This window comes from Chaetodon auriga, chromosome 8 (assembly GCF_051107435.1).
Source record: "Chaetodon auriga isolate fChaAug3 chromosome 8, fChaAug3.hap1, whole genome shotgun sequence".
Taxonomy (NCBI): domain Eukaryota; kingdom Metazoa; phylum Chordata; class Actinopteri; order Chaetodontiformes; family Chaetodontidae; genus Chaetodon; species Chaetodon auriga.
The window spans coordinates 13,193,377-13,209,974 of NC_135081.1; the positions used below are offsets into that span (position 1 = coordinate 13,193,377).

The 16,598-nt window shown below is 42.0% G+C and overlaps 1 protein-coding gene across 13 annotated transcripts in view; it reads left to right on the forward strand.

Annotated features, from left to right (window-relative positions):
- The window catches only part of LOC143325291 (focal adhesion kinase 1-like), a 58,533-nt gene that overhangs the window by 3,024 nt on the left and 38,911 nt on the right, over positions 1-16,598 (forward strand). For 6 of the 13 annotated variants that reach the window (XM_076738268.1, XM_076738269.1, XM_076738271.1 and 3 more), the window contains exons 1-2: positions 8,860-10,648; positions 16,231-16,517. In XM_076738268.1, the coding sequence (XP_076594383.1) occupies positions 10,576-10,648; positions 16,231-16,517 (360 nt within the window). In that variant the 5' untranslated portion in view covers positions 8,860-10,575. Of the gene's footprint in view, positions 1-4,626; positions 4,654-8,852; positions 10,649-16,230; positions 16,518-16,598 lie in introns of those variants that run through there. The other 7 variants (XM_076738273.1, XM_076738277.1, XM_076738275.1 and 4 more) reach the window with 5 other exon arrangements.

Sequence of the window (16,598 nt, forward strand, 5' to 3'; positions counted from 1 at the left end):
TGTGGGCAATAGTCAGTACATATAAAAACACACAGACCCTCTCAATGTAAGTGTAAAACCCTGCCTCAGGTTGTGTTGCCTCGTGTCTTGCCTCAATTGTGGTTGCTTTATTGTGCTGTATTGAATTCCAGGACACCTCTACCACCAGCACCCTCCCTGCGCCCCGGGCCATGTTTTCTGCTATTGCGCTAATAGCTATAGCTAAGATACCTGATGAGTTGTGTCATATTCTTTCCACTTGTATAGAAGAATACGTTGTCTGAGCTGCTTAATGCAGTTACATTTTAATAATTTAGCTTCCACCCATTAAACTTTCCTGGAGCAATTAGTTGTCAGATTACAATGAGCTTGAATTTATTTATACCTGTGGAGTCCCTGTTTGTTGGAGCTGTGTTTGTCGTGTTTTGAGACAGTACAGCTGCAGGCTGTCTATCTGTTAAGACCTGCAAAATGACTGGAAACATGTGCTCCTGTTGTGCCATCGTCAGTCTTCCCCTATTTGCATCTGTAGCTCGCTGTTTTGTTTAACTTATTCCAAGTGGTCAGCACTCACTGAAATGACTTGTATTACACCTCTTCACGATATACATTTCTTCAGAGCAGTGGGTTATACCAGACACATTACTGTTAGGCTGGGCAATGTGGAAAAAATACACAGTGCAACATCTGTTTGAGTGTGGAGAATCACCTGTCAGGTTGTGTGGTTGATATTCACCACATTGGACTGCTTGGTAATGGGAAGTCAAACCGAGCATTTCAGTAATCATTATGGGAGAAATCTGACTTCGCAGTCATATCGTGATTCAATTTGGAAACTAAATCCCATAATACAGTCTGCAATGATAGGCAGCCTTTCCCTTGCGTTTTACTTTACTTTGCATTTTATGCAGAAAAGCATCTAAAGGTCTTGATTGGAGCAGCAGCAGAGGAGTGAAGTAGCTGTCAAATATATATTTAGTGTACGGATAAACACGAGCAGCACTGCATTTTTACTATTTGATGAATGTTCCCACTTTTGAGGTTCTTTAAGTATGTTGCTCTTCAAGCATTCTGAAAGTAGGAAAAGAGACATTAATCCATGGCTGGACAGCTCGGCCTGTAAAATGTCATATCACACTTGTTTGAATATTTTCTCTTCTCAGCAGACACATTTTTTCCGAAGTAGCTTACACCGAGAGGAGTAAAAATGTTACAGCAAGATACCAAAAACTTTGGGTGTCTCATAGCAAAATCCTTTATTCTCTGTTCCTGAAAGAATTTAGAGATGTGAAGCTTCTGTGGGACCGCGGAGATGCGGTGGTTCGGATCAATGTATCTGTGAATGTCTGTGTGACGTTAACTGTGGTGCAGTGAACTGCACGCTGAGTTAGAGCCAGAATATGGCTTGTTAAAAAAATAAAAAATAAAAAAGGAAACAAAAAATTGTCAAACTATAAATTTCTGAATTCAGGTAAAAGCAGTGAGAACAGGAGGGCTTAAATGCAGGATCTGAGTGTGCGTGCTGCGGTCGTGCCTTGTAAAACTTTACTTAATATGAACACATTTACTCTTCAAATACTCTCACACAAATGAGTCATTGTGTCGTCGTGTCACATCACTGGTCTGACCGCCTCATAAACAGATAAACTCTGCTTTAACAACTTAATTTACTTGAACAAATGAATCCAAGAATGACTTAAGATAAAAAAAAAAGATAACAGGATTGGAAAACAGATTTGGTAAAATACTTGGATTTGTTACATTTAGTACCTGATGAGTCTTCCCTATTTTCCGTTTGCAAACAGCAATGTGTAATGATTCAGGTAGGAAATTAGATAAATAGCAAGTAACTAATCGATCAGGCTGTTGAATGAATGAATGCTGAGTAGTGAGAGGGAACGTGTGAGTTATAAAACTTTATAAAGGATTTGTACTGTGTACTGCTGGACTCTGATTTGATATGGGTGCACTGCAAAGAGCAGTAGTGCATTATGTTCATTATTGGCACACTAAGCATGCGGAGTCAATTGATTGTGTGTAAACAATGAATCTACATGATGGCCTCTCCTGGGTTATGTACTGCAGCTGGGCTGTGGAGGTTATTAACTGGGATATTTCACATGAAACAGTTTTAGTGACGTCAGCTCATGTAAACACGTCTTCTGCCAAATACAGATGTGAAAAAGGGTGTAAGTAAGACCCTTCTCTGTCTTACTTCCCCATGTCTGCAGTAGTCCCAATACTACAATAATGTTTTTACAGCTGCTACTTACAATGACAGCTACCTCGTTAAAGCGGTAGCTGCTACTGAGGTGACTTTATTCTTCTCTGTGATGTCGCTCTGAGTCCTGCGCCACTCTGCGCCGTTGTACTCCCGTCTGACAGGCTCGTCAGTGCAGAGGAGCTGCAAAAGGCTGTTGTTGTTTTCTTGATGAGAATGGAGTTGTGCAATGCCCTTAGCGTGGTGTCAGCTGTAGCGTAGCCTCTGTGGTTTGCAGCCAGAGGCAATAGTTTTCTACTCTGAGTGGGAGAGACAAAGAAAAAAGGCTGAGAGCGCGAGGGGGAAAATGTGATAGAGTAGGAGGGAGAAGCTCTGAGGAGTGTTTATGCAAGTGAAAAATGTTATAAGCAGTTCCAGTGACAGATGCTTCAGTACTGTTTTAATAAGAGCTTCTACTTGTGGGTAATTAATCTGTGGACGTGAAAGATTAAAGTTGGGTTTAGAGCGAGGTCAGTGCTGGTGACATTGAGGAAATATCCACATCCAACCAGAAACCAGATGTTGTCATGCATCTGTTGGAAATGTAAATCTATATACATTCACACACCTAGTAAATGTATTATGTAAAGGTAGCTGTATAGTACTTTTCATAGTACTTCTTGAGACACATTTCAATACATGCTTCAGCCTTCATTCAAGGCTTAAACGTTACATTTATCACTCGTGATTTCTACACTCAGAGTGGGGGAGAGAGAGTAATGCCAGGATTGGTGTTGTGTTGCTTTTGTTAACAGCATCCTACATGTAGCCAACAATTTGGACACAACTCTGCCAGGAACAAATTGGATTATGTGATTAGAGGAAATTATGTGAAGTAGCAGAACACACACCGAGCAGCAGTGGATCCAACCAAGTGAAACGTCTGAGTTAAAATTATAACCAAACTCTCATAACGTAATATCACTTTGAGTATAAGTGAGAAGTGAGTATACACTACGTAGTACTAGTTCCCATAGTATATTGTGCTTTACTGTAGTATACTGTGTTTTTAAAAAAAAAAAAAATCAACAGACTTAACTGTTTTATTTATTTAAAGGAAATTCTGCATGTACCAATACGACCTCATCAAACTGCCAATTTGAAACATCACTGCGAATTAAGCTTCACACATAGACATCAAAATGTTTAATTATATCACAAACGAGTGCAAACAAACTTGATAAATCACAATATGCAGAAGTAGTACAAACATTAAATAAACAGGAATCAAAATTCATAAACCCATAGAACTGAAACTTTAATAGATGTGCCACATTGTCACTGATACCCGATCCAGCTGTTTGAGTCAGCATTAGACCGATCGAATCAGCGCATCAATAGGAGGTTGGCTGGAAATGGGATCGGCTTTTTATCTTAAATATAAAGTAAGACAAAGCCTCGGCATCCCAGTTGGCACCACAGCCCTGCTTCGTGTCTGTTGCTTGGTAACAGATGTCAGCGAAGCTTCAGTGTTTCATCATATTGCTCATTTTGGTGTCATTTTTTGCATGAGAGTGTTGGAAAGAGTGAGTGAAACGAGGAGGGCAGAGGAGTGATGAGGTGATGAGACAGGTTTGAGATGAATGAGGCCAGAGGGTGAGGTTATAACAGCATGACGGAGCAGAATATATTCTGCCAAGTCATGATTCTCACCCACTCCGACTCTCCAGAATGTGGCTCATATGAAATCCTGCGAGTCCTCACAGCTGCTGCACGGTCACCGGCTGGTCGGTGCTGACACGTAAACCAGCGGAGGTGCTTAGTGTGATTAGAAATTGACTCCTGCCAGTCAAACAAACTGAGCACGGTAATCAATTGGATTGGACATTTGTTCTTTCCAAGTGATGGAAGTCCTCTTTGATGTTGTTGGAGAGCTAAAAGCATTTCATTTGATTTGATTGAGGCTCGTTTTGATAATTGGCTACTCACCAGTATGTTAGTATTTTAATGGCAGTCTTCTTCCTGCGGCTACATTTCTCATCGATTCTGGGATTTGATTCCTTCTCGTTTCCCTCTGCTGTCTTCTTATCAAACTCTTCTGACTTACTCGACCTGTCTTCTTCTCTACCTTTGTCTCTCTTCACATCTTTATTTGTTCTTTTTCTTTTATTTTGTTGCCCTTCGTTTATTCATCTCTCTGTTGTGTTGTGGAGGAATAAGCTCGGGAAACTGGACTACCAAACTTACAAATGGGTACAGTTTATCTGTTGCTGTCAGGTGTTTTTGTATCAGTTTCATGTTACATTCAATGCAGAATGTGCTGAATGTGTTGCTCTCGTTGATGAAGATACTCTGATTGTGAATGATTCATCGTAACACTAAGTCACATACACAAATTTATCAAAGTCTTGTTTTTCTCTCTCCTCCCTCACCCTTTTCTCTTCCAGATATTTCCAGAATATCATACTGCACTGGTGAGTACAAGGTTTTTTTTTATGCAGGCATTTTTTGTGGGGTTGACATACGTCCTGTCCTCATGAACACAGTGTTTCCGGAAAGCCTCGAGGAAATGTCTTCAAATTTGGCACATATGGTCACTTTGTCTCAAGGATGAACTGATTCAATTTTGGTGGTCAAAAGTCCCCGAGATCACACTGAATACATGTTTGACCATAAATTATGATAAAAATGTGAACAAATGTCAGTCTCACTGTGACATCATAATGTTCAGCCAAAACACTTTTGTGGTCATTAGTCAAAAATTGAAAAATGTTCCAAACAGCCCGTGTCAGCTCACCAACCATTGGGGAGTTTGCTACGTTTATTAGTCTAATAAATATACAAATAAACTGACAAAATGCCAAGAAAGGAAATATTCTTCCACCTACTTTCCTTACTAAACAGAAAATATGGAACCGTACATCTTCTGAATTCAAGTTTCTCACTTAATTCAAACTCAGACAAAATAAAACTCACCAAAACTGTTATGGTTCGTCTTTTCACTGCTCCATCACCAACTCTGGTTCAGTCAAAATAAACTCACAGTTAGATGTGAAAATATTCTGGCTCTACGCACTGTTTCTACCACTGTTAGCCTCTTTGAGCTTCTGGATTAGCTCGCTGAACGTGAGTCTCTCGCTGAGCAGCAGCTCTGATCCAGTCTTCGCAGGCAGACCATTAAATTAGCAAAATAAAATGACAAAAATTGTCCAAAAAAAAACTTCAGATTGTTCCATTTCCAAAGAGACTGAAACCATGCGTTTACTCTGAATAGTTCAAGAACAGCTTTCAGTTTACTTTGGGTGTGCCTTGGAAAAGCATTTTTTATTCTTATTTTACAGAATTTCAATGATCATGATTTTATTCTTTCAGCTTGTTTTTTCATGATAATTAAGAGATTCAGCCTTGTTGTCATTTTTCACACGGCGTGATGTTCTGTGGTCTTAGTCTTCACTCAGACTTTAAAGATGGCTGATGATGCTGATGCGATGGATCAAGGTAGAGCTGAATAATTTCATAGATATAGATGAGACGTTTATGGCCCTTAGCTCCAGCCTCTCTCCATGGCTGTTGCTAGGTAACTGTTGATCCTATAGTTTTGAAGGGGGATGTTGTATATTTGGAGCTGAGGACCTGTCGTTCCTGAACAGGAACATCATTTACATTTCTTGACCTTCGCTTTGGCTCCAGTTCTCATTTGGATGCTGTTGCCAAAGTTGAGGTTGGGGTTAAGTGACGCACATAACGAGCTGATGCTGTCTGACTTTGCTGGAAAGTAACAGCAGCGTGGTGCACGCTGTACAGACGAGGTAAACTCAGGCCAATAACTGCCTGGGAAATGCTCTTACTCACAGGTACAGTTTTAATTGGAAGGAATGCGACAGTTTTACATGGTGATGAGGCACAAAACAAAGGAGGAAATCTGGATCCATGGCTCACAATGCGACTGAGGCATTTAAGCTCTTTATGTGGTTAAAAGTGCAGCAAATCAATGAAGACTAAGGCTACGTAACGGATTCAGAAATAGCATATTACAGGATGAATTTCTTGATTTTCTTTAAAAAAAAAAAAAAAAAAACCCTGAAGACGCTCATTCTGTCATTTTACATGAGGACGTACTAAATACTGAAGCCAAGTCATTTGTGTACATGGTGTTTGCTTGTGTACTGGTGCTAAGCCCAGTTCATGGCTCAGCTCAACCCAAAGTGCTTCACAAAGCAAGAATAAAACAGCACACACAGAAAGTAAAAACATGAGTAAAGATTATAATACTTAACATTTCGCAAGACTTCAGAATTACAACACAACAATAAATTGACCACTTTACAAATCACCTCTGAAGAGTAAAAGCGTGCAGGGTATGCTGAAAGTGTCAGAGTCATTACACAGCCTTGTCTGATTAGCATTCATTCATTGTTGATCCCTGATCTCAGAAGTGGGCTGAAAATTTGCTCCACTTTGTATCTGAGAAATAAATCACCAGGGCACGAAGAAGTGGGATTTATCAAAGTCTCTGTAGCTGCTAAAAGAAGCCAGGGATTGTTTTGGTTCTTATTTATTTAGTTATGGAGTTCAGAGGAGTGAGCGTGCCTGGCATTTCCTTATTATATCCTGAAAGGTGCTCACACAAAATATTATGGTAGATGTGGAGTGTACTTTTCCTCCATGTGCACTCAGCTTTTTGACAATTTCTTTTAAGCTTGTCAGCAGTCCCATGTTTCCACAATAGCTTGCGTTTAAAAACAGGTTTTTATGCCTCTGTGCCAGCAGTGTTATATCTTGGGTTGTCCGTACATCTGTCCATCCCATTATATAGATATATGGATATATATGAGTCTTGACAGACAAGGCTGTAAACTGTGACTTGACTGGTTGACAAAGGCAAACAACCACGAGGCTGTAACTCTTGTTTTAGTTTTAATGGTGCAAAGGGTTAATTATTGTCAAAAAAGACCAGTGCGTAAGATTTAGGGGCTCTAGTGACTGTGTTTATATTGGGCTTCCTAGCATTTTAATACGCGTTTCTTGTTGAGACTGAAAAATGACAGTGCAGTTGTTTCAGCAAATGGCCCAAAATGACATGTTTATGTTCAAGTAACAAAGCCCTCTAGGGGTAATTAAGACTTTTTCACATCATGAAACCGATGTATTTAACAGTGAATTGTAACTTTGAAAGACGCTGACAGGTGACCCTCGTGTTGATGGGGCCTTCAGGTCAGAAAATGCCTCTGTGTGTCATTCTGACGGGCATTTACAAACAGCATATTTTGTCCTTAATATTAAAGATTCAGTCATTTTAAATCTAAAATAACTGACCTATACCTACAATGCTCGACACCAGTTTGTGTCCCAAAATAATTGCAGCATGATTGTTTGTAGTGTTTTGCAGCTGGAGGCTTCGATCGTCTAGTTCTGTGGTACATCCGGGGGATTGAATGTCACAAGTGCTTTACTGCCGGTGAAGAACTGGCATGCGGCAGGAGCAGGTGAAATGTGTTTGGGGAGGAGGAGAGACAGAGTGAGGACAGAGGGCAGTAGAGACCAGCTAAGGGCAGCACAGAGAGACAGACGGGGGACGGATAATGAAAAGAAATAGAGGGGAACTGCAGTTGTAATGGGTCAAAGAGTGGAATGTGTGTTTTCAGTGGCTAAGCTTTAATCCTGGGAAAACTTTGTGTGTGTGTGTGTGTGTGTGTGTGTGTGTGTGTGTGTGTGTGTGTTGGCTTTGTGTGTTCATGTGAGGGCTTGTTTATTAAACTTGGAGTGCTGATTAAGGCTGTGGTCCTATTAGCATATTTATAGTAGCATCCAATCAACTTGACTTCTTTCCATTGCATCAAGTCTCAATTACAATATTTCTGTTTCTCCTTCTTCCTCTTCCTGTCTTTCTCCTTCTCTGCCCTCCACACACACACACACACACACACACACACACACACACACACACACACACTCTCTCTCTCTCTCTGTCTCTCCCTCCCTGGTTCTCCCTGTTATTGAGCGGAGCAGCTTTTTTGCAGCATGGTCACATCAGCCTATACAGAAGACAAAGCAGAGGAAAAACACTTGGCACACACATGCACACACTCACTTTGAGAATTTTGCACACACACTCCCTTTGCTTTGCTGACACACACACACACACACACACACACACACACACACACACACACACACACAGTTGCCACACCGCTTAGCCACATGCACTCTTGTATACGTACTCCCTCTCTCTAGCTTCCACACGTACTCTCTCGGTCTCCGGTGCACTCACTTCAACCGCTCAGGCATTGTACTGGATGTACTGCGTCTGTGTGTGTGTTTGGCTGCGGCTGTGTGTGTGTGTGTGTGTGTGCGTGTGTGTGTGCATGCGCGGGCAAGGTTGGGAATGATGTTGTGATCTATTTGCTCTTCCGCTGCTCCAGAGGAAAGCCTTCAGAAGCCAAACTGAACAACACACAGCTGACTGACTTCGCAGCAGATTTACCGCATCAGTTTTTTTCCAGCAGCTCGCTCCTGCAACATCATTTTTTTCTCCACGGTCCGACTCTCATCCTGTCCTGCCTGGCTCCACGTCCCTTGGCTTTTATTGTTCTTGACTTTCAGCTCCACCTTTCCCTTCAGGTCTCTGTCACTTTATGTCTGTGTCTGACATCAGACACCTGCGTTGACCTGATTAACTTGTGCGGGCTCCGAGCATTGTGGGAAAGCTTTGGAGGATGTGAGGCTCAGCTTCTCCTTTGGGTTTCTCTGCTTTTTCTCTTCATCCCACGCTCTGTGTTCTTCCTCTTTCACGTTCTAATTCATTTTGTCCTTTTAATTCTGTCTTTCTTTTTTGGTCATTGTGTTCTTATTCAACTCATTCTTTAGTCTTCTTCTGTTTTCGTCTTTCTTCTTCTTGTCTTTCCCTGTCTTGCTCTGCTTTTTCCCTCCTGCGTCGGTCACTCTCATCCACCTCTCCCTCACTCTGCTCCAATTCTCTACGTCCTGCTTTGCCCTACATTTTCGTCTCATTCTTAACTGATGCTAGTTTCTCTTTTCTTCTTTCTCTCATCCGTCTCGCCATCAACATTGTTGGATTTACGAAACAAAACTACCACCTGACTTGGAAAATGATGCTTTGATGTGATTATATGGAGTCTTACTTTCCCAGCAAAGGATGTCAGTGTCGTTTTGTAACCTGGATGTTTGACATGCGTTGCAAAACCCTGTGACTTAACATTTATGGCTGCAGGGAAGCCGCCTTCTTTGAATTTCACATCAAGGATTGATTAATTGGATCAGCAGCTCCGCACCGAAGACCTGAGCTTGAGCATTTGTGAGGATTTATTGGACCACAGGATGGCCTAATAGGTAGAGAAATCATCCCACAACCACAGAAGCCAGGCTTGAAAGTCTGTTTTGGGAAGTGAACACCCTGCTTAAGTGTCCTCAAGCTTCTTACTGAATCCTCTCCACCCAAAAGGGCTCCATCGCCCTGTCTTGAAGAAGCAAAAAATGGAACTTCCTCACTGGGATCATTACATGCCTCATTGCACAATGGTAAACGCAGTTTGGCTGGGTTAAAGGTCATGACATGTACTGGGCGGATTGCTTACTGAGACCTGGAACCGGAGCCACTCCCTTAAGTCCTGAAGTAATATGATGTTTCAGCAAGCTTCAGGAGAGTGACTCGCGGTCTTGTGATCAGGAGCCTGGATTTTTTACCAGATACTGTACTTCCCAGTTTTAATCGTCTTTCGCTTTGTTGCAGAAGGAGGTCTGACTTCCAGATTAACGTTGACTTGGTGAGATTCTTCATGCTGGGCCACTGTGGATGTGAAGCTGGATCAGACCTTTTTCTCTGTGTTATTTAAAGGGAAAAACATTTGGAGCATCTCAATCAGCTGGATCCTGATGATGTTGAGTGTAGTGGCTGTTAGCGCATAGCCCCGGACCTCTATGCTCTCTGCCTCCTGGATACTTGCTCTGTCATCAGATTTTACAGTACAAAGGATATTTGACATCCTCTGTTTCCTCTTGCTGGGCTCTTTGCTTTACTGGAGTTACTTACAATCCCGGGACACCAGCTTCGATCGATTCTTTCTATTGGTTTCCTGGAGTTAACTTGTGAGGTGGATAAAACTTGCACAATGGATATTATGACCACTTTAACCAATGAAAGCCCAGTTACCAGCACAGCAGCTCTCAGTTTTTTAACACTTTTGGGAATATTTTAGGATCTCTCTATTTGCTTTTCCTTGGCTTTTTCAGACTTCTATAAACCAGGAATTGTTGTCACAGTCGGGAAAAGCAAAGTTAGGAGCCAGTTATAGTCCTCGTCTCTATGCTTTTTTGGGGGCCCAGCAGTTTTGTCTGGGCCCTGTGGCCAGACCTTAAACAGCCCCCCTACAAAACAAATGGAGAACAGTGGCTGCATCCCTCTCTGCTGGAGCAAGGGGGCCTGCATCTACGCCCAGCACCCCCTACCAAGTATGTACTAATGAGTGTACCAATGCAACAACAGCATATACAAACTGACTGTAAATGTGTGTCCTAACATAGAGTGTGTAGTTGGATATGCTTCTGTGTAGTGCCAGCACTGAATTTAACCAAAGCCTTATGATTCACAACTGCATAGTATTCAATCCATATCATTGTTCATCAAATATAATGTGCAGCATGTGCACCACTGTGTGAATTCCCATCCTTGTTCACCATCTCTCACTTAGCTCAAATAAAAAAAATGCTGCTTTACCATCTGTCAGTTACAAGAATAAACTTTGCTTTGCAGCAGACCAATGAGAGAGTTACCTGTTAGTCCATGTAGCTTCATTTTTAGTTGAGATTTAGTAGGGCAGCGTGAATCTTAAGCTTTTGCTTTTTGTCAAGCTTTTGTCTGAAAAACCAATTGAACTACAGTTGTGAATTGTTATCAGCTCATTAGCCATTTGGGTTACAGCTGTACTGAGTTGTAATTAGGGTGATGAATAAGAGTGTGTTGGGAGATGGTGGTTATACGTTAATGGTGGTTTTTGTTTTGACACACCACTGAAAAACATTTTGTTTATACGTAAATGACATTTAGAGCAGTATTGAACAGTCATATTTTTATCTACATAGATATACAACCAACATTCAGACTTCAAGCTTTTTCATCTCTGTCCCCTGGTATAGATAATGCGTATCCTTGGCAGAAGACAGAAGAGAGGGTGTAGTAGTGTGGGGGAGGGGGGAGGGCAGAGGAAATTGTTTGAGGATGAGAGAAAGACGAGAGGGTGGAAGGAAGAGAGGCGGTTCAATAGGACAGGAGGATCAAATGGGGATGTGAAGGCAGGAACTAAAAGGCCTGTGAGTGTGTGAGATGAGCGACGGGGAGACTAAGAGAGGGGAAGAAGAAAACAGTTGCAGATGAAGGGAGAGAGGATGGAGAAATAAGGATACAAGAGATTTGGCTGAAAGGGAAAGGAAAAGATGAGGGCTTTGGAAAGAAAGACATAGAGACGGGATAAAAGTGAAGAATGAACAACTGAGGAAAATAGGAAGAGAAAGGGAGGGTAGAAAAGACAGAGAGGGGCTCCCCGAGGATTGTGCTAACCCCAGTAACCCAGATACCCGTTAGACGAGGAGATAAACCATCCTTCTGCCGCTGCTACGGGACAGAGCTCAACTCCAGCCTACTGTGGTTTAACGGGCTGAGTGTCAGTCACTGGAGCCCCACTGAGAGAGGGGGTGGTGGGGCTGGCAGCCGCCTGTGCCCCTCCTGGCTGCCTGCATGGCCTAGTTGATTTGATTCCTCTCCTTTTCTCTATCTGAGTGTGTGGGGGCATGGATGAGGGGATTTAGTGCAGTTATGGCGAGTAGAAATTGGTGCAGGAAGAAATGGTTTCATTTTTCCTGGGCTGCGTAGTGCACATATTTTAAAACAGTCGGTTATGTAGCGTGAGTTCCAGATTTTGCAAGTTATACAATCAGGTGACTAAAGGACAGCCTTGGCTAAGATGAGAGGCTTTAATGGTCTTTGTAATTGTCTGTTTTGATGACATAATGTACAAAAATGCTGTTTGTCAGCCAACTTGAAAAGTCCCAGGTGTCATATTTTTTGCTGGATAGCATAAAAAACTGAAAAGTATCTGATGGCTGAAACCATTGATCTGTACCACAAAGTGATGCTTAGACCAGTGGCTGTATGCCAACCATGTCAATGACGTCTATTCATAACAATTTCAGGTGTTTTGCTGACACACATAGTAAATAACCTCTTTCCAATTCTCTGTCAGACGCAGTTAAGAAACACAACTGAGTGAAGTTATTAATCATTTATCATACTCATGTGTCCTTCAGCCTAACTCTTAGTACACTACATGGATTCAGTCACATACTGGTTGGTAGCGGTAGTATTTCAGGGCTATGTTAAACTTTCCTTTTTTGATAAATGCTACAGTAAAACAGGTAAAACCGACTCCTTTCCTCGTCATGCGTGATGTAACTGTGGTTGTAGCATTAAGTAGCTGTGTGCACGCACCAGTGGAAACGTAGGTATGCCTACTCCTCTAATAGGATTTCGTCAAACTGTATGTTGTATTTAGGTTAAGCATACATTTGTGTGATTCTGTGTCACTATTGTGTTTTGTGTCAGTGTATGCAGTGGTACATGTTAGTGCTTAATATCTAATCTGATTACTGGCTGAGCGAGCAGCAGCAGCAGCAGCAGATGGCTGACGGTGGTTTGTGACTCCATAGCTCCTCTGGTTCAACTGCTTCTATTTTAAAAACGAGTTGAAGTCAAAATAATGTCCCCAATACATTTTTTATTTTGCCCCTCTGAGACAAGGCGTGGAGGCTGGGTATTATAAACTAAGGGAGGCGCTGTTATAACAATTGATGGTATGTTGTGCAGCTCTGCCGCAACTCACATTCGGGCCAGTGTTTTACATGCAGCATGTTCTTTCTTTTAAATTAAATTTATTATTGACCCCAATTGCACAGCAAACACTGCTGTACTGCATTTCAAACAACATGCTCTGACATTTGTTGTTGGGGCAACGCGTTTTTTAGTATGTGATCATTTTTTCTGTTACGCTATTAAAAAGAAACAACAAAATATTCTGATGTTGTTATTCTAAAATCCAGCAAAGCCTACTTCTGCTCTCACACAGTAAACAGTCGACTGAAACGACATGACAGCAGGGCCGGGACATAATGCTGTATCAACAGTAGAACATGGTCAGGACAATGAAGTCTGTCATCGCCGAAGCCTCCTTTTCATTCAGCCTTGATCCTCGCTAAGATGGTTCAAAGACTAAAACAAATGCGTAGTGTAACGTGAGGTGTAGTTCAGGAAATAGACAGAGCCGGTCTGTTTCCGCTTTAAACCTCTGCAGCCATCAGCACCGCAAAACTGCACTCATATGTTTGTTTTTATGCGCTATAATATTACAACTTTTAATGCTTTCACTTACTTATCGTCAGATAGACAGAGTGGGTAGTTATTAGCGAGGCAGCTGGGATTGTTATTAGGTCAATGATAGAGTGGAATTAGAGCGGTAGAACACTTTCGAGGCATTGTAACAAGCCACTTTATAATCCATCAGTATCATAGCCACAGTGGTCTCATTTTAATTGGATGATGATGGTAATACTGTAAGAGGGACATCTGTAATCTGATCTGTGCTAATCTGTCATATTAAAGCCTTTGGGGTCTGTTGGGTTTGGACTGCATGTGGTCATGCCTGTGATTAAACACTGAACCTCTGCTCCTCACAGCTACAGTTTGATCTCACTTCTTTCACATTTCAGCTTTTGAACCAGAAAATAGAAACTTTAATTTGTTGTTTTAGCTAAGACCCAGCTAATCTCAGTTTTGCTGTTTGTTAAACTGCAGAGACTCAGAAAGAAAATGTGAGATAATCCATTAGAATCTAGTACTGCGTAGTGTAACGTTGGCAGCGTCATTTAGGGACTTATTTCCCTCAGTCACTGGAATGAAAAATATCTGATTTACATAAACATCCTAACAGAATATCTACAAAGCATACATGTGGATTGATGGGATATTGAGGAGAATTGCAATTATAGATGGTTGATTAAAAGAATATTAAGCATAACAATAATTCAAAGAAAAGTGAATAATATGATATGAAAGACTGAGAGGCTTTCATGTGCCAACGGTCACTCTACTGAAGACTCCAGTGCATTGCTTCTCTATAGACACACTACAGGATGTAATAATGTGTAGAGGACATGTGCACACGGCCAGAGAGTTTTACATGCATGCACGCACCCCCATACACACACACTGTTAATACAGCAACTTCTTAAAAGCAAGTGCTGAGTCAAGTTATCGGATACATAATGTCCTCCTTCGCTTCTGTTGCAGTCACTGTGCAGACTCACACACACTTTGAAGACGTCTTTGAAGAGGCAACCGTAGGTCAAGCTGTTAAAAGTGCCGGATTTCACTTTCACTGGACTGCTCTCCATAGTTCTGTCTCTCTGTTTCTTTCTCGCATTTTCGTCAGTGGGAAGTGATCTGACCCTGACCTGAGTGCAACACAGAAAAATGCTGAATGTGGCGATGTGATGTTAACAGCTGTGGTTTTTCTGTTTGCTGCAGACTCATTCGACAGTAACTGAAAACAGCTGGTTTTATTGTCTCCATATTTAATGTATTGAATAAATCATCCAGTAGAAATAATCTGGGAGATGACGATGCAGATTGCACTTTCAGACAGGTCTGTTGGGAAAGTATTTAGCTCCACAGTAATGGAAATGAAAAGTCAATCAGATTTGGTTTATTTGCGTCTCCTTTGTCACCACATGATAGCCATAATTCAGCTGAAACCAGACACTGCAGTGATGATGACTCAACAAACCCTGCAGGGATAACCAGGAAGTGACAGCATGATGCAGGAAGCAGCAGAGTGTGTGTCTCTCACAAGGATAAGATGCGTGAAGATGAACCTGCAGTAGAAAGGTGGGGGCAAAGAGACAAACCTAAAAATGCTAAGTTGGTGAAATTGAGAGTCCAGGGCAAAAAAAAAAGTGGCTTGTGCTCGTGTTTGCTGGGTTCTGGTAGATTACAAAAGTCTGCTTTAAGCACTGCAGTGTAACTCCTGCTGAAGCCTTCTACTGTCGTAATAGAGTGAATGTGAAGCAAGACGTAGTCGTTAGCATTTAACATTTGGTTGAATCTGTTTGTCCTCTTCTGCATTAGACATTCTCTGTGATTCAGAAAATATCAGTGAGAATCCATCCAGCTTTTAGGCTTCAGTCCACCCACAGACACTGCTGTTCTACCGCTGAACACCAGCATGTCCAGAGCAGACCTGAGCGAGTCAAACCAGGTTTTAGAAACCACCAGACTGGAAACTGCAGCCCACCAGCTATGCAACTGGTTGAGAATAGCAGAAAGTTGCCTCACAGATAGTCTGGACGTGTGTTTACAGACTGATTTACTGACTGGTGTTTGACTGTTAGACTGAGTGCTTGAAAAGACTGACTGACTGCCTGGATGACATAGCAGTTGGCTGTCCAGTTTGACCACAGTGTTTCCCACCGGCTGGGAAAATTATTTATTTAAACTCGTCTAATTTCTCCATTTATTTGCATAAACATGCACATGTTTATTTCCCTGATCTCTTTGTGCAGTTAGTTTGTCTCAGTGCTGCTGTGGTATTATCACAGTTTTATTGTCTCTGCTGCATTAGTTCTGCGCAAGTTCACTTTTATGTCTTTATAATTATTTATGTTGTGCGCTTCGGGTCATGACAAGTGTATAAAGGGCCGTCTGAACGACAGATTGATGGTGCCTGAGAGGTTGTTTGAGTGGGTATTTAACTATTCTTTAGGCGGTGTGTTTAAAAGGGTCAATGAAGCAGTTTTATTTACAGTCCCTAATCGCCTTTTTTCTTAACTCATTGATTTTTATTCTCCTCAACTGTGTAACGCTCCTTTCACAATATCAGGTCATTAAAGATAATTCCAGTGAGGATACAAGTCGATTCCAGGTTACTTAAATTATCAAGTCACATTTTGAGCTCTGTCCTCTCTCTTTGTCCCCCTCTCTTTTTCAGAATATGACGCCCAGTTAGCCCCAGCAGGAGCGTCTGAGTCAGGCATGGCGTCGTCTTCCTACTTGGAACCCAACCACAATCACTCCGCAGCGGGTGGTTGTGGGGTTAAATCTCGTTCGGGGATGCCCAGTGGTACCGGTGTTGGCACCAGCGGCTCTGCCGGAGGCCTTGAGCGGCCCCTCGGCTCCATGGACCGGGTTCTGAAGATCTTCCATTACTTCGAGACAAACAGCGAGCCATGCACCTGGGCGAGTAACATCAGGCACGGAGATGCTACAGACGTCAGGGTACGGCTCACAAACATTTCTTGTATTTCGAGCCCTCCATTTTCATAATTTCCCTGATTCTCACTTATTTCTTTGCTCATC